The 27,721-nt window shown below is 44.6% G+C and overlaps 2 protein-coding genes across 2 annotated transcripts in view; one reads left to right on the forward strand and one right to left on the reverse strand.

The window, feature by feature from the left end:
• Positions 1-892: 892 nt before the first annotated feature.
• heatr1 (HEAT repeat containing 1) lies at positions 893-18,780 on the reverse strand. The gene is made up of 44 exons (XM_008437688.1): positions 18,703-18,780; positions 17,843-17,997; positions 17,545-17,761; positions 16,990-17,131; positions 16,817-16,918; positions 16,583-16,723; positions 16,108-16,319; positions 15,887-16,020; positions 15,723-15,810; positions 14,982-15,201; positions 14,745-14,852; positions 14,547-14,645; positions 14,388-14,473; positions 13,758-13,954; positions 13,552-13,673; positions 13,269-13,466; positions 12,681-12,855; positions 12,439-12,587; positions 10,702-10,894; positions 10,426-10,598; positions 9,625-9,777; positions 9,316-9,534; positions 9,009-9,140; positions 8,814-8,917; positions 8,423-8,569; positions 7,721-7,839; positions 7,516-7,637; positions 7,302-7,430; positions 6,982-7,203; positions 6,758-6,887; positions 6,129-6,310; positions 6,007-6,059; positions 5,807-5,930; positions 5,489-5,629; positions 4,825-5,120; positions 4,595-4,745; positions 4,336-4,524; positions 3,322-3,456; positions 3,139-3,243; positions 2,891-3,053; positions 1,807-1,961; positions 1,565-1,723; positions 1,250-1,358; positions 893-1,110 (listed from the first exon to the last, which is right to left on the reverse strand). Exons 2-44 carry the CDS (start codon positions 17,982-17,984, stop codon positions 1,022-1,024), a joined length of 6,426 nt encoding a protein of 2,141 aa, XP_008435910.1. The 5' UTR covers positions 17,985-17,997; positions 18,703-18,780; the 3' UTR covers positions 893-1,021.
• Positions 18,781-21,138: 2,358 nt separating this feature from the next.
• The window catches only part of LOC103482086 (SUN domain-containing protein 1-like), a 12,698-nt gene continuing 6,115 nt past the window's right edge, over positions 21,139-27,721 (forward strand). The window contains exons 1-9 of the mRNA XM_017310707.1: positions 21,139-21,191; positions 21,972-22,330; positions 22,413-22,439; positions 22,571-22,759; positions 25,776-25,892; positions 26,094-26,159; positions 26,516-26,579; positions 26,935-26,969; positions 27,192-27,442. Coding sequence (XP_017166196.1) covers positions 21,139-21,191; positions 21,972-22,330; positions 22,413-22,439; positions 22,571-22,759; positions 25,776-25,892; positions 26,094-26,159; positions 26,516-26,579; positions 26,935-26,969; positions 27,192-27,442 — 1,161 coding nt within the window. The remainder of the gene's footprint in view (positions 21,192-21,971; positions 22,331-22,412; positions 22,440-22,570; positions 22,760-25,775; positions 25,893-26,093; positions 26,160-26,515; positions 26,580-26,934; positions 26,970-27,191; positions 27,443-27,721) is intronic.

Below are 27,721 nucleotides of genomic sequence, written 5' to 3' on the forward strand. Positions count from 1 at the left end.
AAAAAAAAAACACTTTGGGCCCAAAATCATGCCAATGTTTTTTCTGTTTTTTGTTTTTAACAGAGAAACTGTTTGTTTTTTGGGGGCCTGGGGGGTAGGGGGGTCTCGCTTTGAAGTGGGACTGCACAGAACAGTATTATCAGAAAATGTCCATTCACAGCCTTTCAACTCAACAACAAACTGAACTGATTGTCATGGACAGACAAAATGCATTTGAAAAGTTAATGCAGTGCCAACCTTTCAAACCCATGCTGGTTGCAGCCAGCATGGGTTTAAACTGGATTTGAGAAGTGAACAATGTTGTTTTGTTTTTTTTTAAGCCAGTGTTGTGGAAAAAAAATTACTTTAACAAGAGTCTGGATGAGAAGAAACAGTGGATCTGGCTTCCTTTTATAGGTTCTGGTCAGAGAAGAGAGACTTGATTGAACTATAGGTGTGAATCCCTGATTGTGATGTACCAGGGATTCTGTGGAGCCCAACACAGATGGTCTGGCCATTTGTCTATTGTTAAGGAAAGGGGGTTGTTCTTTCATGCTAAAGAGGGCAGATGAGTTCTACGTTGGGGAAGTAACACTTAAGATAGTCTCCAGTATCAAGGAGCTCTCCCCCTGCTGTTATGTGACACTGCAGAGGTCTTGAGAGCAGCTTGACCAATCTCATGATAAGACTATGCAGAAATACCTAAAGCAGAAGAGGGGGTGAGGAGCTCGTTATAAAATAAAAACAAAGATTCCATCTCACGTTCCCACCAAACTGGAAAACTATACCGAGCAGGCGTCACCACTGCTCACTGGACTCCATGGCAACGACTGCAAGTTAGCTGCTGCATTACGATTTAAATGTTATGCTCAGTTTCCTCGTCATTGTTAAAAATGGAAGCAGACAAACGCAATTTCGAACAAAGTGTTTATTTTCCTTGTATAAAAACTACTATTTTACTTTAAGAGGATCAGCTTGGAGCGGAAAAACTGTGTTTTCCGTGTCGCTCTTTGAAACGTGTTCCATGTGGTATTGCGTCGCACTAGAAGTAGCTCTGCAGTGGCTCTCCCAACATGTTCTCCATCTCCTGGATGACCTTCTGGACCTGCTGCTCCACTTCCTCACATTCATCTGCAAAGCAAACGCATGCACACGCCATTAATCACGATTTCAGCAGAAACACACGCGCACACACACAGCTTCCACTGAAATGACCCTGGTTTTTAAGCGGTGACCAACTGAAAACCAAGTCAATTATTCGAGTCCTCACCCTCCATGAGTTCGGCCAGGAACGGGATGGTCTCGGGCAGCAGAACCACGTAGTTCTCCTTCAGTCTGGACGCCAGCTCCATCAGCATGAGGAGGGAGGAGAAGCGCACCTGCACAGGAAGAGAGGATGTTCGGATTCAGGATCAACAGCCTGGAAGGCAGTGCTCAGGGATGAAACAATTAATTGTGATGAATCGGTTCTTGATTTGAAGAATGTGCCAACATTTTTTTTATCTGATTAATCGATCAATCGTTTGGAGTATCGCTTAATCCATGACTAAAATATCCGTTACTCGCAGGCGGAAGTTGAGCTCACTTTGGAGTCGCTGTGTCTCGTCTTGAGCAGGATCTGATAGTTGAGGGTTTTCCACTGAGAGTCGTCGGCAAGCGCCACGGCGAACTGACCCACGCAGGGAACCAGATGCTGGACGACCCGGTTCTGGTAGACCTGCGGCCCGCCCAGGGAGTTCTCCAGCTGCGCACAGAGACACGGAATTGGGAACCTTCGGATCGCGTTCGTTCAGGTTCCGAGCTCTCGAACGCGGAGCTGCGTCTCACCTGGTCCACCAGCGGGCCCAGCAGGGCGTCGGCCCGCTCTCGGCTCAGGAACTTCTGCGTGTCGTACAGGGAGATCTTCTGGAGAACGTCGAGCACCAACCGGAGCAGCAGGCAGTTCTTCTCCTCCGAGCGATCCGAGTCAAAGACGAGCTCATCTGGAAGAGACGGGAGGTCAAAGATCAGCGTCATCTGACAGCTGCAAAACATTTTTATAAAACGATTATTATTACAGTATTGCTAAGGCCTGAAATTTGTAGCTCATAAAAACTGGCAAAATAAAAGTGAAATGTTCACAACAATTTCTAAACTAAGAATAAAAAAACAGGTTTAAAAAATTGAAATACCAATTTTTGCCAATAGATAATAGAAATTGTAACTACTATTATGTCTTACAAATAAAGTGATACATATTCCATTAAATTAGGGCTAGCCGATAAATGGATTTAATCAATAAATCAAATATTTAGATTTGATTAAAAAAAAATGTGAATTTTTGTTTTTTTATCACCAATGTGCTTCTTTTGTTTCCGTAGCTCAGAATGATGTCAGCGCGCCCTGGGTAGCCATTTTGTTCGACAAGCACATTTTACGGCTTCTAATTATTTGGACTTTGAATTCAGGTCAACTTTGTAATGGAATATTAGGGCCAGGGTACAATTTTATTAGTTTTTTTTCTTATTTATCAGAAAAAAGTTGCAATAGTAGAAGAATAAAGTCCTAATTTTATGCTTATAATTTTAAGCCATGTCGCCCAGCCCTACTTCAAATAAACTTTATATGAATGTAATCAAATTAGGAATATTAAATTAAATTTTTTGTGATAACAGCTACAGTGACATCATGCCATACAACTGAAAAAAATAGGCATAGTGAATAAAATACACTAATAACCTATTATTAAAGTTCAATCAGAGAAAAATAAAAATGTTATTACTATTATTTAATTGTGAACAGTAAAGTGTATATTATCTACTATTATCGACAGTTTCTCTCATATAGAGACATAAATTAGTTCAAGTGTGAAAAGATGATTATATTTTAATAAAAGTATGTCTGTAGCATGTTTTCTATCTGGATCAGGAACCTGTTTTAGAGCTGTTGGTCTGTCTCAGCACGTCTGCCAGAGGCTTCACCAGGTTTCCCGCGAAAAGCACGAAGAGTCCCTTGAGGCGCTCGGCGATGCGGTCGCAGAGGCGGTAAAACGTCAGCAGACGGTCTCTGCTGTCCGATTTAGTCCAATCGAAGAGCTGCGGCAGACAAACAAACGGCCTCAGTCGATTTCTGCTTCCTCAGAAAATGCCGGTCGAACCTGAGGATTGACGCGAACGTCACCTTGAAGAAGAGCGGCCTGAACGTGACTTCCGACAGCTTCATCACCATGGCGATCAGACAGTCGATGACTCCGCCCTCGACCTGCCACACCTTCTCTAGGTCGCCCTGAAGCGAGGAGAAGAGCCAGTCAGGTCCAAACTGACCCGAGTTGGGTCAGTGAGAACCGATTCTGCTTCAGCTCACCTGGCAGTGTTCGGCCCGGAAGTCCAGGGAAGTCAGGAAGAAAGTGGTGAGTTCTGATTGGTGGGCGCTGAGCTGCTCTCGCTCCATGTGGCCGATGTGCTCCTGTAGGATGCTCATCAGCGCCGCCAGCTGGCCCTGCAGGGAAACGGAGCAGCTCAGAGATTAAACTTTTTATCCACTGTTGGCAAAGTTTGTTTTTTCTTCCACTTGTAAAGATATCAAAATGATCTATCGACAAGATGTTATTTCTCTATCTTCAGCTGCTTTCTATTGGAAAAAAAACCTTTCTCACTGTGGAAAAAAAAATGGTGTGGAGAGTTCAGAATATAATAAATGTTTAAATGTATTAAAACAGTAGGACCCAACTGTAAGCTTTTCAGAGAGCGTTCAGAGACACACCAGTACTTTATTCTGGAATTTTCATATTACAAGAAACTTGTGGAAAGAATGTAATAACTTTATCATTTGTGACCCTGATGCTAAATTTTTACTATAAAGTTTGAGCATTTAATTTTTGATTTTTATGGGGGGAAAAAAATACAAATGCAGCCGGAAAACTAGCAAATATTCTAATTATATCTGGCCAATTTCATATTCACATACGTAAATTTTCATCATCGTAAGCCTTTTTTTAAATTATTTTTTTAACAGTTTTGATTAAGGAAATTGAACTATATTTATCCATCATCTCCCCCCCCCAAAAAAACAGCACACACAATTGCTGCAGGTCATTGCATATTTTTAAAAATTTGTCATAATGTCTGCTTTCTGATTTTTTTTTTTTTTTTGTTTTTGTACCAATATTTTTTGTAGAAGCCCCTGGCACACTTTATTTCACATTCTGTGTTGTGTTCCTCGTTTTTTCTTTGTACTTATGAAAAAAAAATGTATTTAAATTCTCAATTAAAAAACAGAAAAACAACAAATTTTTATATGATTTTTTATTGGAAAGCAGGAATATTTTCTAGATTTCTCACTGAGCAAAAGAAAAAAAACAAGTGTTGAGCCACTCACCTTCTTGTCCTCCACCATGCAGCTGTAACACCTGGATACGGTGGGCAGCAGGACCCTGGGGGGCAGGTTGGTGGCCAACGTGTTCCTCAGAGACGACAGACGAAGGCAGAGCTGGGAACGTGGCGATGATGACGACGACGATGAGGTTGCAGAGGACGAGCTCTCTGTGAGGCGGGTCAAGCGGCACACCTGCAGAAACAGGAAGTAGGAAGGTGAAGGTCGCGCTGCAATCGGGACGGCCAGGCTCCGGGCCACATACCTGAAACACGATGTCCTGCAGGTACGGGCTGACGAAGTGCACCAGCGTCTCGGTGACGCGCTGCAGGGCCGTGACGGTGCTGAGCAGGTAGATCTCGTTGGTCAGCAGCTCCTTCCTGTCGCTGAGCGTGTGCAGGACGGCGGGCATTAACCTGCAGGGGGCGAAGGGCGGCGCGGGTGAGCGGCGGGGCGGAGAAATGCCGAGCCGGCCTGTTGGCGTGACCCCGTTACCTGGGTAACTGAGCGATGGCGAGGGTCTTGAGCACGCCGACCACCTCGGCGATGCAGAGCAGGGCGCTGCCCGTCACGTTCTTGTCCTCCGCCGTCGCCATGATGATGTCCACGGCCTGCTGCAGGACGGGGACGAAGACGTCTTTGTGGGCGGAGCCAAAAGTGCGACAAAGCAGCTTGAGGCTGTAGAGTGCTGTCTGCCGGTTGATGGCCTGCTCCGCCTCCTCGGATGACTTGCCGGGACTCTTCCCGACGATGCTCATCAGGTCAGAGGTCAGCTGAAGGAGCGACGCCACCTGAGGCGAGCGCAAAGAAACTCCGGGGTCAGAACAAGAAATTTATGAAATTAGCAGTTTTATTGGACCTCTGATTGTCAATACACTAAAATCAATCAGTTTTAGTTCCAATAATTGTAAATGAAACTCTGTTGCAGTGTTGTGTATTATGTACAATGTATGTGTATTAATTGGTTTTATTTAACGCCTTCAATGTGTACTTAAAAATAAAAAACTTCTCCAGACCTTCTCTACATCATTTTCAGTCTCTGAATATTTGTTTTCTGCTTTAATTGATGAAGTGGTGCTTGTCTTTTAAGGGTCAAACGCAAGTTCAAACTCAGTTGTAACTGACAATGGGTTTCTATGGCAACACCGGGAAACGTTACCTGCTCCTCGTCCCACTGGGTGCGGTGGTGTAACTTGTTGTTAAGGAGCTCCATGGCCTTCCTCCGCACCGACGGCAACTCGTTTCCCATCAGCCCCTTCATCACCGTGATGAAGGTGTCTGTGGGCAGCAGGGCGTTCACCTGGAGGGGAGTCGGGGTGTTAAAGGGTTCACACACATGACCACACCTTAGGTGTGTGTAAAAATCCTAATCGAACCCTGCAGTTTGAATGTCAAGCACTTTATCCAGAAATCACGCACTTTTTCTAACCCGTGAAAATACCTAATTGAAATGTTAAGCATTTATCGTGACGCTGACCTTGTCCAGGACTTCGTAGGCCTTGTTGAGCARAACTCTCCAAAACTTGGCGGTGGGCTGGTCGGCATTGTCCTCCACGCAGCGAGCCACGGAGTGGATGTAGCGCAGGATCTTCTCCAGCAGCCTGCGACACACACACAAATGTATTCAGAGTAGTGTTCCCGCTGGTGTTCCCGCTGGTGTTCCTGCGAGGTACCCACATCTGCTGCAGCTGCTGCAGAGAAGCTTTGCTGTCGTCACCTTCCTCCGAGACCTGAAAGCAGAAAGGAAGTTTTAGAAACGCCGACTTCCCCGTCTGCGGCGGCGGATTCTTCCTTCCCACCTTCTGGATGAAGCTGCTGGAGCCGAGCAGCTGAGCCATGAAGGACACGCAGAGGAACTTAAAGTGCCGCAGCTCTTTGCCGCTGTGAGTCTCCACGCTAAAGATCAGGTCCTCTGTCTTTTCCTCCGGCTCGTCCTCTTTCTTCTTGGCCGCTCGGCRGCGAACCGCCGGCTTCGCTGCGGCTGCAACACAGCAAATACTTCAAACGCCAACATCTGAAAAGCTCAGGCTTTTCTGCTCGACTTAACAGCAAAACAGTGTTGGGTTGGCATGTTTTTTTCTGTTTGCATTTGAACCAGATAAAGCTAAAACTACACCACTTAAGGAGTTCTGTGTAGAAGACATCTGCAGACAAAGAAGGTTCATTTTTACCTTAAAAGCAGCAGGTAATAAAGCCGAATCTTTTTTGTACAGATTTGGCTTTATTGCTGTTGTAAACATGTTTTTCTTTCAGCAAATGGTCTCTTTTTGAGTCTTTGCACTCTAATTAATGGTAGGTCAATTACTAAGCTAATTGCCAATAATGTCAATTAATCACAATCAATCAATTAATTAGTTTCAGGCCTACTGGAATTATTATTCCGAAGTGACGTGGTCAGGAGCAGATTTTGTAATTCCCTGGGTCTCACCTTCGTCCTTGTCGTTCGGCAGCTGCAGCAGAAAGTTGAGGATGTTGATGAGGGAGCTGAGCTGCTGGTTCACCTCAAACTGACAGCACAGGGTGACCCAGAAGTCCATGTCGCTCTCCAGAGCTGCGTCCTGCACGGGAAAAAAAAAAACAAAACACCCATTTAAAAATCCAGGAACTCACACAGAACCTCTCCCTAAATTTAACAGAGGGAGCCTGCGTCACCTTGTCGCCGGTGCCGCCGCTCTGCGTGGCGTGCAGCTTCAGCAGCAGCAGCACGAGGATCCACAGGAAGTGGGCGGGGCCCAGCGCTGTCAACAGCTGCTCAAAGACTGGCAGGCGCCGGTGCTCGGGCACGTGAGGCATCGCGTCGGCGAACACATGCATGATCTTTGTCACCACAGCAACCATGACAGGGGCGGACGAGCCGTCCGGGAGGCGATGGGCCTGCAGGGGGAAGAGATCAGTGCCGCGTTAGACTCGGTTCTTCGTTCCTGCCGGCGGAGCGGCGGCGGCGATCTCCGCTGCAGATGAACCGAGCTCACCCGGACCAAAGCCGGGACGACCGTCTGCATCGTCTTCTCGATCACTCTGAAGCTGTAGGCGTCGTCCAGCCGCAGGATGTTGGCTCCCATGAAGGTAAAGATGGGCATGATGTTGTGGAGGACTTTCTCCTGCGGTGGGGGGGAGCGACATGGGAAGCTCTCTTAGGTTCTTTATWTAAACAGGTATGTGCCTGTCAGAGGAGGCGGAGCTTACAGGGAAGATGGCGGCGGTGGCGCCCAGYAGCAGCAGGGCGTGGTGGTGAGTCTGGGGCATGTCGGACGACCTGATGACCTGGACCACCAGCTCCACGCTGAACTTCTCTTGGTCCAGGATGTCTGCAGAGAACGGAGGCAGAACGTGAGCGSGTGTGCAAGGCAGGAAACTGGAAGCTCCGCCTCCTTCTCCTCCTCCTCCTCACCTGCAGCCAGAGGGCCTCCGTCGGGCGACAGCCTGTTGCAGAYGTTTAGCAGGCAGCTGAGGAGAATCTGCTTGGTGTACTCCATGTTTGTCTGATCGGCTGCACTCGGCTCCAGGCTYCTGGTGAGACCAATAAAGTAACCAATCAGAGCCTGGCGAAGGGGCGTGCCACTCCCCGCACCCTCCTTTCGTCAAACTCTACCCGTTAGGTTTTTGGTTGTTTACTCAATTTCTTCAGGAACCAAATGCAAAAGTCTGGAGTTCTATTTTCAAGCAATTTCGGTTTCATCACCTTTTYTATTTCATACGAATCAGCTGGAATCTGAACCCACATAAATGGAAATGTTGTCATTTTCAGATAGGAATGCAAAACTGACTTGAAATATACCARCAATGTCAGCATTTCTGTCACTAGTTATTTACAAATTGCGTGACTTATTTAAGCAAACTGGTAACTTTGTTGCTAGCTGGCAAAATAATTAACATAGGACTACTTTCAGATACAATAAAAACATAATAAACATGTAAAATTTCCCCTAGAATGTAAAACAGGCTCGATGTAATCGTTCGTTGGTTAATTTTCCATCCCATCCAGCTTTGTTGCTAGTTGGAAAAAGGGCTTTAAGGAGATTTTGAGCTCTGCTTAAAAGATTTTATTTCATGATGATTTAAAAATATGAAACAGGAAGCAGCTATTTGTTACCTGGAAAGAAGAGAGAAGAGAACAGGCACCAAAACCTGGGCGCTCTTCAGCTTCTTCTTGTGCTGCAGCAATTCCAGAATCAGTGTGACTCTCTTCCACGACACAGCGCCCCCCTCTGGACACACACTGTCACTCTCCTGAAGTTTCCTGACCAGACCAAAAAAAAAAAAAAAATCAGTAAAGCAGCTCTGAAGTCAAAAAACAGAGGTCCGAACAGACAGCTCTGTGGTGCCCCACAACATGAAGCATCTACTATAAAAACAGGTTGAAATACGATCGAGAGGCATTAAATACTGGAATGGATCTCCATGGTCGTCATTTTAATTTAATCATAATGGTGTGGAAAAAAAACGGGGACCCCGCTGACGTGAGGAGGAGAAACGGTGAGTACCTCTGAGTCATTCTGCTCCTGCGGGTTTGTTGGACCGTGACGCTGACTTTTGGTCTGTCTGGAGGAGCGAGCTCGTTGGCGACCAGCTGAGCATCGATGGCGATCTGTTAAAAAAACACGYGTCAAGCGTCGACCGTTGAAAGTTTTTAAAGGAACGCCGGCTTTAACTGTTCTTTTTCCTTTAGATTTTCTCACCGCTTTGAAGACGCTGCCGACCGTGTTGGCCACCAGCGAGCTGCGGCCCTCCGCCAGCAGGTCGAACATCACCGACAGGAGCTTCTGCTGCGCCTTCTCGTCTCCGAGGGCCGCGAAGAACGGCTTTGTGATCTGGAGACACGGACATTCAACGCGTGTGTCAAATCCAGATTTTTAAATTCTTGTTTTATTTGGTGGGCTCGGTTTGAACATGTTTTCGACCATAAAACCGTCAAATAAAACCTGGATGCCCTTTCGTCTCAGCAAACTGAGAAATTTGGATTCAGCAGTGTTCTGGCCCCCAAACCTGTTCCAGAGCGAAGATCTGACAGCTGTCCAACTTCAGAGCTCTAACGAACAGATCCATGCAGTTCTCGTTCTCGGCCARCAGGGGCGCCGACGCCTCGTTGAACTTCCCCAGCAAGAGCCGAAGAAGCTGGGTTTCGGACTGCAGCAGGGACGGCGTGTCGGGGCAAGTCTGCACCAGGAGAGACTCCATAGCGGGAAGCAGGTTGGAGAGGACGGACTGGAAGATTGGGAAATAAGAACGACGTGAAATAAAATGATGTTAAATAAAAAAATTTWWAAAAATTACGGGCGTGGAAAACATTCGCACCTTTCCGTTGACGGAGCTCAGGGCCTCCAGCAGGGTGCAGGCGGTGTACGCCGGGCAGCAGGAGTTCAGCAGCTGCTGCAGCGCGTCCTCCAGCTTCCCCTGTTGCGACTTCGCTTTGCCGGACAAAGACTCGTCATAAAGAACGCCGAGAACCTGAAGGCGACAAATACTCGTCACTGATTTAGACAAGTTAGGGAGCAGGTTCAGTCTGATCGCAAACTTTTCCCCACAAATGCACTTTTCAGGCATTTTTAAGGTAAGTTTTCAAACTTTTCCAGGGAACACATGGTTTCATACACTATTATATGACATCCGTTACTGTTATTATTAATGTCTTACGATAGGGAAAGTTTTGAAAATTCTCTCTCACACACACCCTGTACACCTGACTGGTCTGAGAACAAAACACTCGAATAGCAAAAAAAATAATCCTCACATTTCAACTAATTTTAACGTCTAAAACCTAAACCACCTTTATTTCAGTCACTGAGATCAATAACTCACTGAGCGATTAGAAATAATAAATGTTCGTTACGCTGAACAAATCCGTTTTTGTTACGGTAAATGACCCTTCTGTTCACATTAAATGTCATAACACAATATAAATAATAACTTGACTTTCAGTGAGGAGTCTTTCCTCCTAGAAGTTTATTTCAGCTTTATTCCAGCTAACAATACCAAACACCTTCAAGGACTACATACAGAAATCTAGCACGTTCCAAACCTTGAAAATCCTTGTAAAGCTTTCAAGGATTTTGTACGAATCCTGAGCAAGCCGTGCTTAGAGACGGAAAAGCTCACCGTGCTCAGATACGACGCGTCAGTGATGATCTCCTCTGACGTTTTCTGCAGCCTCTCCATGATTGGGCGGAAGGGGGAGCTGCTGGCTCCCGATAGGCTCTGCAAGGTGCCSAGGGCGGCCCTCCGGACTTCCWGAACYGGAGATCTGAGACAGCATACCAAGGACAGGACRACTGGGGCAAGGAGAGAAAAAGAGAGCAGATGAAGTCCCAGCAGAGAAACCCCCCMAAAAAAAAGAAAAAAGAAAATGAGACCTACTGAGCAACCGCTCCTCACCTGGTGAGTCCGGAGCTGCYAGCTCGTTTAGGATGGCGGCCGGCTGGACTTCCATCAGAGCCCGGCCCATGTACAGYGATCTGGTCTGCAGGACAGCGCCCACCTTCACGTCCAGCTGGTCTCCGCGGTTACTGCCGTATCCCCAGATGAGGCACAGGAACCTAAAGAGTATGATGGGCTCCTGTAGATGAACCTGATGGAGACATGTGCAATCATTGGACTCTTTTTTTTTTTTTATCACGTTGCACCTAAAAAATTGACTGTCCATCATATGTCAAACTCAAGGCCCCGGGAGCCAAATCCGTCCTGGTGAAGCATTTAATGTGGCCCCTTTGGACTCCAGATGCCAAAACACATCAATCAATCTCTTTGTTGTTTTTTTTTTGTTTGTTTTTGCGATTCCGTGATCGAAGAAATTCRCATAAAATCAACAGATTCCCACATTTTGTCGAACTAACGCATAGCTGTGAGTTTATTGAAAATTTTCCTCAGATGTGGTMAAACCCATTGGGTTTACACGACTTCTATTGCCAACCTGCAGGTGGCAGTATTTCTTTTACAACTCCATGTCAAGTTATAGTCTGTGATAACATAAGCATATAAGTGCATTTACTAGAGATGTGCTGATCAGGTTTTTTCCTGCCGATACCGATACCGATCACCCATGAGGGCCGATCACCGATACCGATCACATAATTATTATTATTATACTAGCTGATTACTGCTAGTTCTGAGTGGCTGTTTCTGACTGAGYGGAGTAAATATGCAGAGCAGGGAGGAGATCGATTATTTTTTCAGAGATTATCTRTCTCATGTTAGGACAGAGAAAGTTTTAATACGTATGTAAAATGTATTTTTTTAGGTTAGATGCTGCAGCTTTAAGCAGAGGTTCGGTGTGAGAGTCACTACCAGGTGGAGCAGAAGCGGCGCTCTGTCTATGAAGTATTACTACCTGTAGCGCGTAGCAGCGGTTCAACAGCGAGAGCAGAACCAGCGTCTTTTATCGCAGCTCGAAGACTTAAATAATTTTGCGGGTTATTTGTTTAGCTTTCTGACCGTCATGCTAATCCGAGTGAGTGTTTGTAGCTGTGCACTGCTTTACCTGCTATCTGATCCTTCATATGTCTTTTTTACTGCAGTGAGCCTCGATGTAGCCAAACTCCGTCAAGTATGTCATTATTTTCATGTCGTATTAGCTTCGTTGTGTTGATGTATTTTGACGTGCTTCAATTTTCCGCCGCAACACGCAAACTTCCCCATTCACTCAATGCGTTATAGTTACACATCGCTTARGATTTGTTGCTGCGCGTTTGCGCAGTGTGAAGGAAAGAGGAGACCAGCTGCACAGGCAGGCTGAGAAATGAGAAGCAGGTGATCGRTATCGGCAATAAGAGACCGTGATCGCCGATCACGATCATGCACCTTTTCACGAAAATCGGCCVATTATGATCGGTGACCGATYGATCGGCACACCTCTAGCATATACTGCATATTTCTTTGTAAATATTTCTAAATTAGYACAACAAAATCTGCGAATTGGATTGCAAAAATCACAAAAACATTCATGAAATCCTGGACGGACCGATCAACGTGGAAAGATGTTCAATACTATTTAATTTTAGGAAGCACTTATCCAATGCAGAAATATTTATTAACATTTAAACTGTTTTATCAAAACATTTTGGCACAAAATGAGAATGAGAATGAGTTTTGACATCCCTGCTCTACACGACTCACCTGGACGAGCTGCTTCATCAGCTCCCTGCAGCTGCCGGCGACCGGGCCCTCTGCGGCGCCGCTGATGATGACGCTGAAGAGGCGGCAGATCAGGCCCAGGTAGCAGCAGGTGTTGGCGTCCATCTTCTCCGGGTTCCACCAGGCCTCACCTGTAACAAAGACATGTGACCGGCCTATTCAAAGCTCTTAAATCACACCAAACATCACAGTTACAAGTGTTTTTTTGTTGTTGTTTTTTTTACCTTTAAAGGAGGCGTCATGACACTTGAGCGAGGAGATAAAGTGCCTGAGCAGAGCGATCAGAACCGAGCCGAACTCCTGATCCAGACGCTGYCCCGGCTGCTGCTCGCATCGGCTCAGGTAGACGCCCAGGGCTTCGGAGAAGGTGGGCGGCACCAGGATGGGACACCTGACTTCCTGTAATGTCACAGACGAGCAAACTACAGTCAACGTTTCCCACAACAACAGCAATTTTTTTTGTTTGTGTCAATGCTTTTAAGATTTTAAAAACAAAAAGTTTTCATAACCCCTCCCCTCTCACACTAACAAAATCAAACAAAACTTATATATCATATAATACATTGACTGTGCTTTGTTAGTCTTGCTTTGTGTAACTAAAGTATTTTTAGCATGGCTTACTAACACCAAACTTGACTAATTTTGTAACRTAGAGGTGGGCTGGTTTACCTTTGATGACCTCTGGGAACATTTATTAATATTTTTAAAACGACAGCGTCACAAACRAAAAGTTTTGCAAAGGTGAATGACGGCGAGGAGAGAGTTTGCTGACTCCGCTCAGCTAACTGGACTTCCTGTGAGCTAGAACTCACCTGGGCGTTGTCGCTCCGGATCACGTCCAGCAGGGGGGGCTCCAGCAGCGTGTAGACCCTCTGGGCGGTGAGCAGGTGCTGCGTCTCGCTCAGATCCCCCAGGCTGAGCAGCAGAGTCTGGGTCAGAACCAGGAAGGACGGCCTCCCGCTGAGTCCGGCGCCCCGTTGCTGCTCCACCAGCAGGACCAGTTTCTCCAGCTGCTCGACACAAACACACATCCGTGAACGTTCCCGTCAGAAAAGCGGATTCGCAAAGAGCTCCGCGCTCAGAYGTGCCACTCACAGCGTCCCGTTTGGAGAAGTGCTCCATGCTGGTCAAGTTCTTGGTGAGCGTGGCGACCAGGCGCTGGTTGGCCACGCCTACRAAGTCGGATTGGGCGCTCTTCTTCGTCACGTTCTGGAGCTCTGTTGGGAAGCAAACAAGACGTTTGTCGTTAAAAGTCCAAGGATTTTAAAAACTTTTAAACAGGAAGTTGTCAGGTTGGTCACCTTCAGCCCAGCTCAGAGTGAGGGGGTGATGGCTGAAGATGGAGGACCGGGCGACGGAGACTGGAATTCCCACCTCGGRCGAGGTGATCACCAGGAAGGGCAGCAGCTTCCAGCCCGTTTTCTGGAGAAACTCAGCGTCCCCCTTTCCTAGCCGGGGGTCGGACAGCAAACGCAGCGCCTCAGTCAGCACAGGTGTCCTGTAGGAGGCGACAGAGTAGGGCTGTAAYGATTYATAACTTGAGACTGAAAGTGAAGTATAATATAAAATGAATTGTTTACCAATGCCTCAATTTGAATTTGCTTTTTAATTYGTAAAAGTTAGTGTCATCTGTACTTTAGAAAATTCAAACTTAAGACTAAAAGTGATGTTTGTATCGTACTGTATTTAATAAAAATGTTAAAAAATGAAGTGCCTTGTTTACTAGCATTTTCTCTACATTTGCTACAACAGAACRAGACTTTTAAAAAAAATTTAATTACTTGATTAATYGTCAGAATAGCTGACAAATTACTCAGTTACTAAACTAATTGTTTACAACAAAGTAATTTGAGTTAAGTGGTCAGCTGTCTGAAGTTTTATAATCCGACAGGGAAACCTTCTGGAGGAATAAATGCGTTTAGTTCACTGACCACTGTTGAGCTGGTGGATGAACTCTTTGCAGCAGAGACAGAAGCCAGGACACCACATCCTCTGGGTCCAAAACATCCAGCAGCATCTGCAAAAATAACAACTACAGTGAGCAGAGGYACCACACAGCGATGGACCAAAGAGGGACTTATCCCACTGACCTGCAGGACCCTGAGAGCGGCAGTGACCACTTCTGGAACGTCGTCGTTCAGGCGCTCCGCGACGGCGTCTCTCAAGAACGTTTCATCCAAGCTCTGCCGCTGTTCGAAGGAGACACAAGACGGTGAGGTGCCTAACGGCGGCGGGAGGGCCGCGAAATCCTCCTGGCCGTTTATTTTTAATACACGTTCCAGCCGTACCTGCTCAGATGTGACGATGCTCATCAGATGATCCACGGCCGCCACTCGGAGCGAAGGCTGCGGGTGTTTCAGGCTGAGGAGCAGCGACGTGTCCGAGTCTTCTAAAATCTGACAGAGATCGTCGATCGGGAAGTGAAAACAAGTTTTTCTCTCCGTGAGAATCAGAATTTATCTATGCTGGTCTGTGTTTTTATTTTTATTTTTTAAAAGAGAAAAAACTTAGAATATATTTTTAACCTGGAATTTGCCACTGCTCATGGACAGAGTCAGGAACTGGTGGAAGAGACGTTTCTGCTGCGGGTCGCCGCTGTCGATCACATGACCAGCAAGGACGGAGTCCAGCGCTCGGCAGTACCTGGACTCAAACAGTCGGACCACAGGCAGCAGGCGCTGGTCGAGGGCCGACAAGTCCTCAGCAGAGCGCTCGGTTTGATTCAGATACGCTTCCAGGAGGAGACTGCAGTAGAAACAAAAACAGGTCAAATGATGTTGAGAGTTCTAAAGAATTAGCCCTCTGAGGGGTCAGGGTCTGATTGAAGAAGTCTCTTCTGGTTCTAAATCTTCCATCTAAAGATATGATATCAAACAGATAGTATTTAGTGGAAGCTAATGCTCTGTACCAATGAGGTGTTTAAAGGAAGCTTAAATGATAATATTGTACTGTTATACAAGAATATTCTGGAGGGATATGACTAACATTTTTCAGTGAAAGCTTTTGAAAATTACTTTAACAAATAAGGGTATTTTATTTGGAAAGGAAAATATTTTTTTATTATGCATGGCAGATATCATGTTCACACCTCCAAACATCTGAAACAAAAATATTTTCTTATGTTCGCCTTGTAATCGGAAGGTTGTGGGTTCGATTCCAGCTTCCTCCTGTCACACGTTGCATGCCTACCGATCTGCATATGTGTGTCCATCAGTTCTTAAAAATTCAAATTATATCAGATGCTAAGGCTAAATTAGGAGCCTTACCGAGCCATGGTTCGGTCCAAGTCTTTGGTCAGGGGGACAGATTTCAGGATGGACTCCAGCATGTTGAGTCTGTCTGCCCCTTTCTCATCTGTTGCAGAGATGAGACCCGTTAAACTCTGATCCCAGTTAAGACATGGCTACACCTAAAATGCTCACAGTCTCACCTGAGCTGCTGCAGAACAAACCGTGGACCAGCTGAGGCAGCATGTACCCCAGCAGAGGGCCGACATCATGGCTCTCCGCCATGACCTGCAGTGTGGAAACCAGGCCTGGCATCAAGCACAGACTCTTGAGTGCCCTAAGCACAAAAGCAACACAGAGTTAAGGAGAGACCACAGCTGCGCCGAGCACGACGATCAACACCCGAACCACCTCTGATTGGTACCTGGGAGCGACAGAGCCCTGCTTCTGGTTCTGCAGCAGCACGATGAGGCAGCCCAGACCCTCCTTGGCCAGAACGGGCTCTTTGCGCAGAGACTTGCTGACGTGCACGGCGAGGCTGTCGACCAGACTGGCCTCCATCGCCACCTTCACCGCCAGCTGGCACACGATCATGTAGGTGGCGGCTTTGTAGTCCGACAGGGACGACTTGAGACCCTGAAGGGACGACCAGGCAGCAAACGGGACCAGATCTCAGTTAACCTGCTCAGCTGAGAAACATCTTATTTTTTTTAAACAATGACATCATATCCTGAGACGGTGTCAGTTAGCAAACAGAAGAGCGCCACCTGGCTGAGACCAGTTCATTAACACAGGACCACAGTTCCAGTCAGACATTTTCACCCATTTGTAACAGAAACAGATGAATTTATATAAAAGCAGCAAAATCTGACTGTGTGTTCAGTTTTTTTTTTTTTTACCCTTTGGACATATGGTAGCAGTTTGGCGATGATGGCGTCAGAGATTTTGTCCACAGCATCCAGAGCGGGGACGATGGTGCAGGCGTAGAAAGAGAAGATGACTCTGAGCTGAGAGAAGCGTTGAGAGTGTCCAGAGTAAGCCTGCGGAGGAGAACGGAGACCTGTTAGGGCTCGTCGTATATCGGAAGGGCAAACCTCTGCTCTTTCGGAGGCGCCGCGTGTCGGTGAGGTCACCTGGATGGACCGCGTCACCAGGGTGCAGATGAAGTCCATGAAGCTCAGGTCTGAGTAGCAGTGTGTGATCAGAGTCCCTCTAGAGAGTGGCACGCCCGGTTTCTGCAACAATCAAGATGTTATAAATCCGCGCGGAGCAGAACCAGAACGATTGTCGGAGGATGGATCCGGACCTGTAAGCACTSCAGCCAGTTCCAGCGGTTGGTGGCTTCTTTGAGATTCAGCAGCTGCACAACTCGGACGAACAGGTTGGTGTCGTGGTACGGCAGCGCGCAGGCCAGCAGGCTGTCGGGGTTATACAGCTGGACGTGGAAGCTGAGCGACACAACGCCAGCGTGAGTCCGGAATGTCTTAACCTCTACCTCATCAGCGAGTCGATAACGGGTCAGAACCAGGTGTTGGATAAGAACCCGAAGAGTTCCGATCAGAAACTCTGCTGGAAGCTTTAGAGCTTGTAACACTAAGCCATATCCCACCTTAAGCTTAAAATTGTGGACTGTACCTTTAAGAGTACCAAAGAGGACCAATCCCACCAAAAATGCCAGTGATTAAATAAATAAAAACATATATTTATCTACAGTTTTATTTGTAGATAAATATACAAYATCAATGCACTTGTGATGTTGTAAAAGCATCAAAAACTGTAAGATATTGTTAAAAAGTCATAGTTTGGAGTCTGCTCCAAGGAAAAGACTAACTCAGGTGTGATGTGAAGGAGAGCAACATACCGGTGAATCAGCCACTCAATGCACTTGTGAGCTGGCTTCAGCATGAAGTACGGGCAAAGCCGCGTAAGGAAGAGAGAGATTCCTGCGTCCAGCTTCTCATTGACCTCTTTGGACTGGACGCTGCGCTCCAACGTCATGGAGGCAGGGCTGAACAGGGTGTTGTGGAACTCCAGGAAAGCCGACTCGATTCCCAGCAGCTCCTCCAGCCCTGTGCAGCCTGGAGAAGAGCGGAGAACAGCGGAGTTGTTAAGAGGGAGAACAGGAAGCGGTTCCATGTCTGGCTCTGGCTCAGGCTCACCAAGTGCATAGAAAGTGGTCCTGTCCATGGTGGCAGCATCTTTGGGATCAAAGAGCAGCGAGGCGACATCTTTACGCCTCAGCAGGTTGGGATCACTCTGAGGCAGCGCGAGCTTCTTGAGCTGGAGAGCCAAGGACGTCATGATGACTTCCGATCTGAAGGAGACACAAACATCATCACAGACACATAAAACTGAGCGCCAGTTCAACACACTTCATTTGAATGTTTTGGAAGTTGTAGATCAGTAAATACAAATGCATGCCACACATTTCAGAGTTTTATTTGTAAGAAATAAAACACACACACACACACACACACACACATTTCTTCCAGTTCACAACTCCCCTAGTCTAACATTTGATTATCAAGCCAGGAGTGAAACTGACTTGATTTTTCTTTTTTCTTTTTCTTATGGATTCGGAAAGGGGGGAACAGCTTAGTGGGTTTAATTCACAGTAAGACRGAAAAAAGAGAAACGTACACACAATACAATAATGTGTTGACAATTTGAATTTAATTATTAAACCGGTAACAGGACACTATGACCGTAACTTCACGGTCCAGTTTCACATTAATCAGACATGATTTTTGACCAGTGCGTTTAATAAATCAAATAATTCTCTCAACTACGTCTGAAGCATTTCTAATCAGTAAAATAATAATCCGTTTAATTCTGTATAGCTCGGTATAAACACGGAAAGAAGCATGTGGTCCTTACTGTCTGTTTATCTCCGAACTGTAAATAATAACTGATCACTTTAATCAGCGTTGTGGGATATAAAAGTTACCTGTTGTCAGATAAACTAAAACACACACTGAAAACATAAATCAAAAAGCTTTACGGACATATCAGCACCTACCTAAGCGACAAGGACCCCCCAAAACACACACGTGCAACCGTGTCTGYGCCGCCGGAAACGTCTCTCTACATCCGGTTCACCACGCTGACAAAGTTTGATGGAAAGATGGCTCACTCCAAACAAATACTATCTTCGTGTGAGGCTTTGACGTGTAGAGATTAAATCACTCTTTTTGTTTACTCCCAGCAAAATATAACCTATATTATTTATATTTTATACATATTATTTATATGTAACATTTACTTCATAAAATGTTCCATAGTTTGTCAGGAACATTGTCACAATAACAACTGATGTAATGGTTTACGTAGTGTTAAATTTTATAAAGATAACGTCTTTTTTAGTGTAAAAGCGTGCATAATAGTAACATTAAATGGTAATTTTCTGCACTGACCTCATATTCTTAAGATTTAAATCTTTAATAAACGCTATAGATGTGATTTGCTCGCCTGGTTAATTTCAATAGGTGTGAGCTATCTTCAGGTTTATATACGATCTTTGGGTATCCCCGGAGCTGATACTGTATACTGGCACACGGGGGCGATGATAAGACTCGTAGTTATAAAAACAGCAGCTTTTASGGTGCGGAATCGATGACTGACTGAGTTAAATTCACTGTCATCTCATATTTTCAGATGGTTCACCCTGAAAACGGGCTTTAGCGGCACATTTGACCAGTCCRAGTACTAACCGCTATTCATTTGTTATGAAAATCTGTGTTCTCCGGTCCGGGTTTAGCTAGCAGCCGTTCTGGTCCGCTCAGTTTTTGTTTTGTTTTTTCCGAAAGTTCCGTGGCTCTGTTGAAGGTAAAACTTTTCTGTCGCTTTATTTTAATTTTAATTTGTAAGAACTTTACATGTTTTGTGTTATTTTTCTTTACTATCTGCCCTCAAAAGCAAAAGATTTAACAGTATTGTCTAACAGTTTGTTTTTCGCGGGGCTCCGCCCTTTTCTAGATATGATTGGCTCGTTTCAACATCAGTTTCCCGTTCTCCATGCTGATTGGCTGGAAGATGGCCGTTTTAATTAAATCACCTTGTGTCGGTTTAAGTTACAGAGGAAAAAAAACACAAATGTCTAAAATAGAACTTATAAATATTTCAGAGATATATGGATTATAACGATCCAGCCTGATCATTATTTTAAAAGTTGATCCATTCTTTTCGCAGAAAACTTGAAAACTCTGATTTACTATTTGTAACTTAGCGACTCATGTCAAATAATCAATTTAAATCTTGATTTTTTTTTATCATCAGAAAAACCTAATARGAAAAAAAAAATCTCTGGAACCAAAAATCATTTTTATAATCATATAAACAGGCCCTCCATTTTTTTTCACCTTTATTTATCAGAGCAATTAATGTTGTCGAATCTTTGGCTCCAGGATTTTAACAATCATTTCTAATGTGAGAGTTAAATTGTACATTGAGGCCTTGTTTTTTTGTTTAGAGAACATGGTTCTAAAAAGTATTTTTTAAATTTTCTTAAATTCTACAAACCTTTTTAATGTTAATTTCTATCCTAACATTCAAGATTATTTCCCCATTATTTTAGACRAGATTCAAGAGTAATTATTTTATTTGGGTCATTTGTTTGTAGTTTTTACTCGAATGATTTTCCTTTAACTTTTATGTAAGTTTACCTTCTCATCACTCATTTTTCTTTTTATTTGCAGGTTTTTTTTTTGTAACTTTATTGATTTGTTGGGTTCAGCATAGAAGACAAAAAAACACAATTCAGGTTTAGCAATTATTTCTGCTAATTTTGTTTTGTTTAACTTGAGTGACAAGTTAAATGTCAGTTGAGTGACATTTAACTTGTCACTCAACTGTTTGCCATATTATTAGCTGTCCAGGTTTCATCTCCTCACTCGGTGCTTTCTACTTTTCTTGTTGTGATCCAGGCTCATCTTTTGAAGTGGTCATAATTGATGGCTCTAGAGACTTTCTGAAGGTCTTTTAAAGTTTTTCTTTGGGCTTCAGCAGCTTTTTCACTCAAGCTTTCCCTGTTGGACTCCTTCCACCTGACCTGTGTGTGTTTGTGGGCGGAGTCTAATCAGCTGGACGGCCCCTGACAGGTCCAGGAAGTGTTTGGCAGGTTAAAGGCGAAGTTGACCCGCTGCAGCATACGGAGCATGTCATTATTCATCTGTGTGGTTCTGTGATGTGCGAGCTGCGATGTGTATGTGCGTGTCTCTTGTAATGGGGGAGGAAGACGAAGAGCTGCAGAGCTGGGGCTGGACTGACCTGTGTGTATCCTCCACTCGTGTGTCTGTATGTAGGTCAGAGTGTGAGATCAGGTTGAAGGGATTTGTTGTAGCCAGGCTCAGGCTGATCAGTGCTCGAACCCAGTCTCTGATCAGAACTGCTGAGKGTGTTTTTGAAAATACCGCGATCAGAGTTTCAGATTAAAGRTGTTTCAGCTGCAGCACAAAACATGCCTATAAACTGTGAGAGTCTGGTGTCAAAGAGACTCGGCTTTTCTGACTGGTAAATTATCTGTAAATATTCACACAGAAGCAGCAGGAGTAAACCAAGCCATTAAAGCAATAAAAAAAAACTGTTTTATTGCTTCACACACAAGCGCACATGAAGGATAACTTTATATTTAATATTTAAAATCTTTTAAAATTGATTACAGGATGTATGCAGTTGATATAAAAGAAGGTGTTTGAAATCATGATTATTTTGTTATTTAATCTTTTTAATCAATTTAAAATTCACTAGTGACTTAAATTTTTTTGAAGTAAAAAGTGTTTTCGTTCAGTTAACATGACAACTGGTGGGCAATGTGAGCTTTGAAATGTATCGTAATATTTTCTGGGACATTTATTTGTCATAATGAGAATTATGATTTTTTTWAAATAACTGCTGTGACTGCATGGCACCACAAACATAAATACTCTATTAAAAACATTCCCATTTGAAATTAGTTCCTTCGGGACGGCACTTACAACCTACACTTGGGACAAAATGAGATTTATCTAATTAAACTGCACAGTAACTGTATTTAATAATTTTTTTTTAATTCACCGCTATTTATTGTTGCTTTTGTCGAACAAACTGTAAAAATAGTACGAGTAACATTAACAATACTATTGTCATTTTTTAAATTCAACGTTAATTGAAATTCATCGAGACGATAAACTGAAATTTGTCACGATAAATGATAAGCGATACGATAATGGCTCCTCCTTAAGCTTGAGTTTTCAATCATCGTTCTGATTCCTGTTGCCAGACCACCTCTCTTGACTCATTTTTCCTCCTCAGCTCCTGCTACTACTCCTCATCGCCATCGGACTCCGAGCAGGAGCAGCGGACCCCCTCGTCCCTCATGTCCAAGCGCAGCCTGCGGCTTGATGGTGGCCTGCTAGACCGCCGCCCTCCGCCTAGTGGCAGCGCTTCCCTCGTAGTGGGAGGAGCAAGCTGGAGGAGCGACGGGTCCAGTCGCTCCCAGCGGCACTCGGCCTCCTGCTCAGAGTCGCTCCTCGTCGGCTCTACTCAGAAAGCCGCCAGCCAGTTCCTCCACAACAGCAGCGTCAACAGCGTGGCGTCGGACGCCTCCCTGATCTCCTCCCTGCTGGACGAGTCCTCCATCCAGGAGAGCACGCTGGTCGAAACCTTCTGGGGTAATCCCGCCGCCGCCTCCTCTTTAACGTCTTCATAATCATAAACCTGGACCACGTTTAACTCTCTGCTCCTCCTTCTCAGGTTTGGACCAGGATGCAGATCCTAGAGGTAGGTTCCTACTAAGATCAGAAACGCAAACTTCCTTCATCATTTGAGCTTGAGTTGCAAAAACAGATTAATCTACGCTGAAACAAAGTTGCTGCTGGCTCATCTGGCATGTCTCTCTGTCTATTTCTCAGAAAGCACTGTCATAGCCAGTGAGAGCAGCACTCTGATTGGTTCAGACAGTGTTTGTGCCAAACACTCTGACCCGGCGCTCAGCAGGGTTTGCTGTAAAGACTGCGACGGTCCGAGTGCGCCAAAGACCAACAAGGAAACCAAGTCGGAAACCTCCACCATCTACTACAGAGGCCGCAAGAGCAGGGAAGGTGAGAGGGCGGGGCTTCCTCTTCATGCAATCTTTGACTTTACTTGAAGTAGTTTTCGCATTCTCATTTAAAATAAATTGGGTAGCGAGTATTTGAAGTTTGTTTATATAGCACCATTCAYKGAAAAAAAAWCACACATGCAAATATTAAAACATTTGCATAACAGTGTCTTTAGATGGTATTTAAATAAATCCAGACTCGAGTCAAGGTATGAAAATCGGATCATTTTACAGTTGAGGTGCAGCAGCCCTGTAGCTTTAGATCTGGTTCTTGGAACTAAAAGTAGATTTTGATAGAAAGTCCTTTGGCTTGARCTGGAGTTACTTTATTTAAACCCTGGAAGTTAAAGCCAGGATTTAAAAATGAATACTTAACAGTAAAGTTAACAGGTACCAGTTCAACACGTGCGTAGGTTTGTAGCAGTAACACGTTGTGATGGTAACGGCATTATTCAATAACCAATAATGTTGTTTTGAGGCAACTTTCAAGTAATATTTTGATAATGACATGATGATGCAAGTTTGCCCGCTGACAGACCAATAAACTTTGATYTTTGTAAATGACACCAAACCCACTGAAACTGGATTGGATATTTTAAAAATACAAAACAAAGTGCAACCAAAACCAACAAATAAAACAGAAATTAAAAACCACTCATTGCCAAAACCATGAATAAAATATATTTATTTACGGTTTGTTTCTTTGAAAAATATTAATCTTTCTCCATGGAAATTATTTRGCTCTTTTTAGTTTATTGTGCAGTTAATGAATTGCTTATTGCGACAGGTGTTGGTACAAGTTCCACCAGTTGATCAGGTGGAATTTGCATCCATGTTCTGTTTAAACACTCTTCGTTTAGAAACTCCTCTGTGTTTAAAACTGGAGACTTTTTCCATAGTGATTTTCCCCTTTTTGACACTGAAGCCTCTGAAGGTTTGGAGTAAATTGTGTTGCTGCAGCGCTTTCGTGTTTTGTATAAATCAGTATGTAAATCGGTTTCCTGCATTGCCGCTGTGAGGAAGGCTGAATCGACGACGCCTCAGGACTCCCCGCTTCATCTTTTTTTGACTCGGCTCTTCCAGATGTGCTGCAGCTGTGGCTGAACTCCTCCCTGCTGTTTGTCAGCAGAGCCGCAGCCTGCTGCGCGTCTGCGCTGCAGCTCACCTGGCGGGCCTTCCAGCCCTCCWCACGTTCACAGCCCATCAGGCGTGGAGGTAAAGAATGTCTGAAGGTGGTGGGTCTCGCAGGTCTGCTCCTCCTCTTCCTCACCTATTCTGGTGTTCAGCCGGTGGAGGGGGTGGAAACACTCAGCTTACTCTAAAACCCAACAAATCACTCGGCTCAGACATTCACTTTGGCTGTTTCCCCGGTGAAATGCAAATCGTGGCTTCACCCGCAGCCACTCCCGACCTCGGAAGACGCGCGCGTCGTTGACGTCTCTGAGGTCCCTGTTCCCTGTGCTGCAGCTYGGTCCAGGGGCAGCGGAGTCATGGCTCTGAAGGAAGCCAGCCCGGAGGAGCTTCATCCCGTCGGATCGCTGTGTGAGTCAAACGGGTCCGAGCACCTGCAGCTGCGGGATCGCGCACATTCAAAAAGGTTATCTGTTAAACTCTGCAGGATGTCACGCAGTCAGGACAAGAGGTCTGCAGGAATCAACTGTTCTGGAAGCTAAATGCTRCCGAGTAGTTTTAATAGAGAGAAAAACCTATCTATACAACCACTCGGCAGTTTCACTTTAAACCGAAGTMMAAAGTGGAATGCTTGAATTGTTTCAGATGAGATCTWATGCTAACAGTCAGTGTTTTCACTCACTTCATAAATGATCCAGACWTTTTGTCATTTCTTCTGAAAAAAATGTTTTTGAGGGTTTYATGATTTATAACCGTCAGCATCTTTCTGGCTCACAGCTCTTCTTTGCAGAAGTTGAGGAGTTCGTTTAATTTYTTTATTTCCTGCACAATTTTATTGTGTTTGGGGTTGCAGTTCTGTTGGCACACCCACACATCTGTGTTCGACCATCTGACCCAAACATGTCCCCCGTCCGATGAAAGGATATTGAGGAARTTAAGGAGCGACTTGGGAACCACCAAGGCGYAAGCCTGGCTAGATCTGGAAACGCCATCTTCATGTACCGCAGGGGATGCTGATCCAGAAACGGGGTTTCCACRCATAATTAAAAAGTCTTAAATTCATCCATCTTAAAATGCCTTATATTCACTGAAAGACGATAAGCTGTATTTAAATATGTCAATCGCAGGTCTTAAATTTTATTGTGACAGGACTATTTAGTCTAATGCTCTATGTAGTTTACTCCCCCCCCCACTACWTTCTGTGACTAGCTAAGCTAACTAGCGAGGGTAATGCTAGCTCATTTTTATACTTCCATTATGGGTAAGTGCTAATTTATGTTCGTCTTCACCATTGGTTCACATCCGTTGTCAACCCATGTAATTTATTTTTACGCAATTTTTCTTTTGTGCATTTCTGTTGTGATGGAGTTCTTAAATYCCCATTCATAATGGTCTTAAAAAGTCTTAAATTTGAGTCTGTGAAACCTGCATAAACCCTGAAAAGATTCTGCTCCAAAATACAAAACAACAAGGTTGGTCAGAGTCAATTTAAGACCCTTTAAACCACGCAACACTGAAATGATGTAGGAGGCGGGACTACTTTCAAATCTAAACCTTCAACTCTAATAAACGATTAGATGGTCGAAACTTGGACACAGTTGGGTGTTCCAGCAGGTCAATGGTCACAAATGCACACCTAGGCTGACTTTGGAATAAATAAAGCAGGCTGATATTAACTTCTGCAATGGCCTAACCAAAGCTTCAGCATTACCCCTGCTGAATAATAATAGAAAAAYGACAGTAAATTTAAACTTGTCAATCAAGTTCTTGTTTTTGAGAATTATTGCAGCTCCGTGTTGGATAAAAGAACCGCACGAATAGGTCATTAAAACGCCAAATGACATTTCGCCGTGTTTGTCGTTTTAACGCGGTGTCGACGTCAACAGGTGACGACTGTAAGGAGAAGCAGCGCTCCCAGCTGGACATCTCCTCCTCTTCGTCGTCGTCCTCCTCTTGGTCTACCAATCTGTTGGAGCTCATGTGCAGCGCTGCAGTTTTCACAGGTTCACTCAGTAAAACCCGCAGCGAGCGCTGCAGACGACGTTCACAGCAGCTGCTCAAACAGGAACTCGGKTTCTGATTTATTAACAGAAACGTTTCCGTTTAAGCAGCTGCAGCTGACGCAGCCAGAGTATTTCTATGAAAGMGTCCTAATGTCTGTGATTATCGCTCTGATTCGGTTTGACTGACGTTTCCCTCTGCAGCTGCAGCTCTGTGGCTTCTTACCCAGCTGGTTTTCTCTGCTTCTCTGAGAGGCGGACACTCTGCAGGTTACAGTCGCCATGTGTGCTCTTTGCTTCCCTAGCTAGATGTCTGTAGGTGGTGTTAGAAGACCCAGACTCTGATCTCCCTTGTAGTGGTCCCGTTGTGTATGTGTGTTTTGAAATGAGATGCACCAGAATCAGACTCTGGATCCGTTTCCACCTCTCAAACATCAACCACAATTTGAATCGCAGTAAAGAWGATTAAAATCTTTCATAATTGCAGCAATTGAAGAGCTTTTTGTAGACGTTGCGGGGTGGAGTTTGCATCTTGTTTTAAGTGTATAGCAGAATTTTATTGACGTTTGAATCTCGTCTCATTTAACTCGACCTGCAGCTGATCCTGGATCTGTTTGTGTCCTCAGGCTGCATGTTCAGATGGATCAACAGACGATGGAGTCACATGAGCTCTTCCTCCCGCTTAAGCAAGTAAGATGTTTGTCTACATCCCACCAACATGCAGACACCTCAGTATCTAGAGTGCTTTGATTAAACCATAAGTGTTTCTTCTTCTATTCTGTTTAAGCGAATTCTGAAGATCATAAAACTTGATGTTAAATCTAGTAGTTTTTGTTTGGTGGGCTAATTGTGGGTCCATAATTTCCTGTTAAAAAAACAATATAGTGTATGGTGACAAACTGAAAGTTCCAGGAAAAATGTCTTGTCATGTCATTGTATCTTTTTTCAGAATTAAAAACGTGTTTCTCTTTAATATTCATCCACAAACTACAATTTAAGATCAGACTGAGCTGATTTGAAATGTCTTGTCTTGTTTTCTCCCYAGACTCTTYRTCGTACTCCTSCTCCTCCTCCTCTTCAGTAAGTTGTACTTTAAGGAAGTTCAGATTCAGCTGCTGCTTAAATAATTGTCCCATTTCTCCTGAAAAAGAAAAAGAAATGGGGGATTTGGTGTGAATCAATCATGTCTTTGTTTTCTTGGCATCACAATTGTTTTTAGGGTAGTTCTTGCTTTCCTTGGAGCTGAACGYGAATAAGGATAAGGAGCCAGATAAAATACTGCTTCCATGTTTTTCCCATCAGGTTTGTCGTGGTACCGTCCAGCTGGTATCTACTCGCTCCTTTTGGGGATCAACATTGCGGATATTCCAGGTCTGTCCTCAGTCCACAGCTTCTTGCCACTTCAGAGCCAGTCAGCAGAGGGCGCTGCAGAGGAGTTGGTCCAGAGTCACACAGCTGAAATGTTGCCACAGGTATCTGCTCAGGAAAGAAAAACAATCCTAATGTTCAACTTAGGAATGCAAACAAGTAATATATTTACTATTAATTATCAGGTAACGGTTTTAAATTAAAATTGGACCCATTTTATTAACTGATGTCCGCTTAGAGATTTTTGTGTTGTAGTTTGGCCTCCATCCAGAAGAGGGTGCCRCCGGTCGTTCTTAATCAGTCAGTTCACACAGGAATAAAGATGGCGGGGCCATACCAGAATGGGAAAGARAAACGGTCTGAACAGAGTCTGGTGTGAGATGCAAAATGCTCTTTATGCAGATTTGTTTTGAAATATAAACACTCGAGGAGCAGCGTCAACTTCAGTCGGTCGGTCCTCTTGA

The sequence above is a fragment of the Poecilia reticulata genome, linkage group LG19, assembly GCF_000633615.1.
Source record: "Poecilia reticulata strain Guanapo linkage group LG19, Guppy_female_1.0+MT, whole genome shotgun sequence".
Lineage (NCBI taxonomy): Eukaryota > Metazoa > Chordata > Actinopteri > Cyprinodontiformes > Poeciliidae > Poecilia > Poecilia reticulata.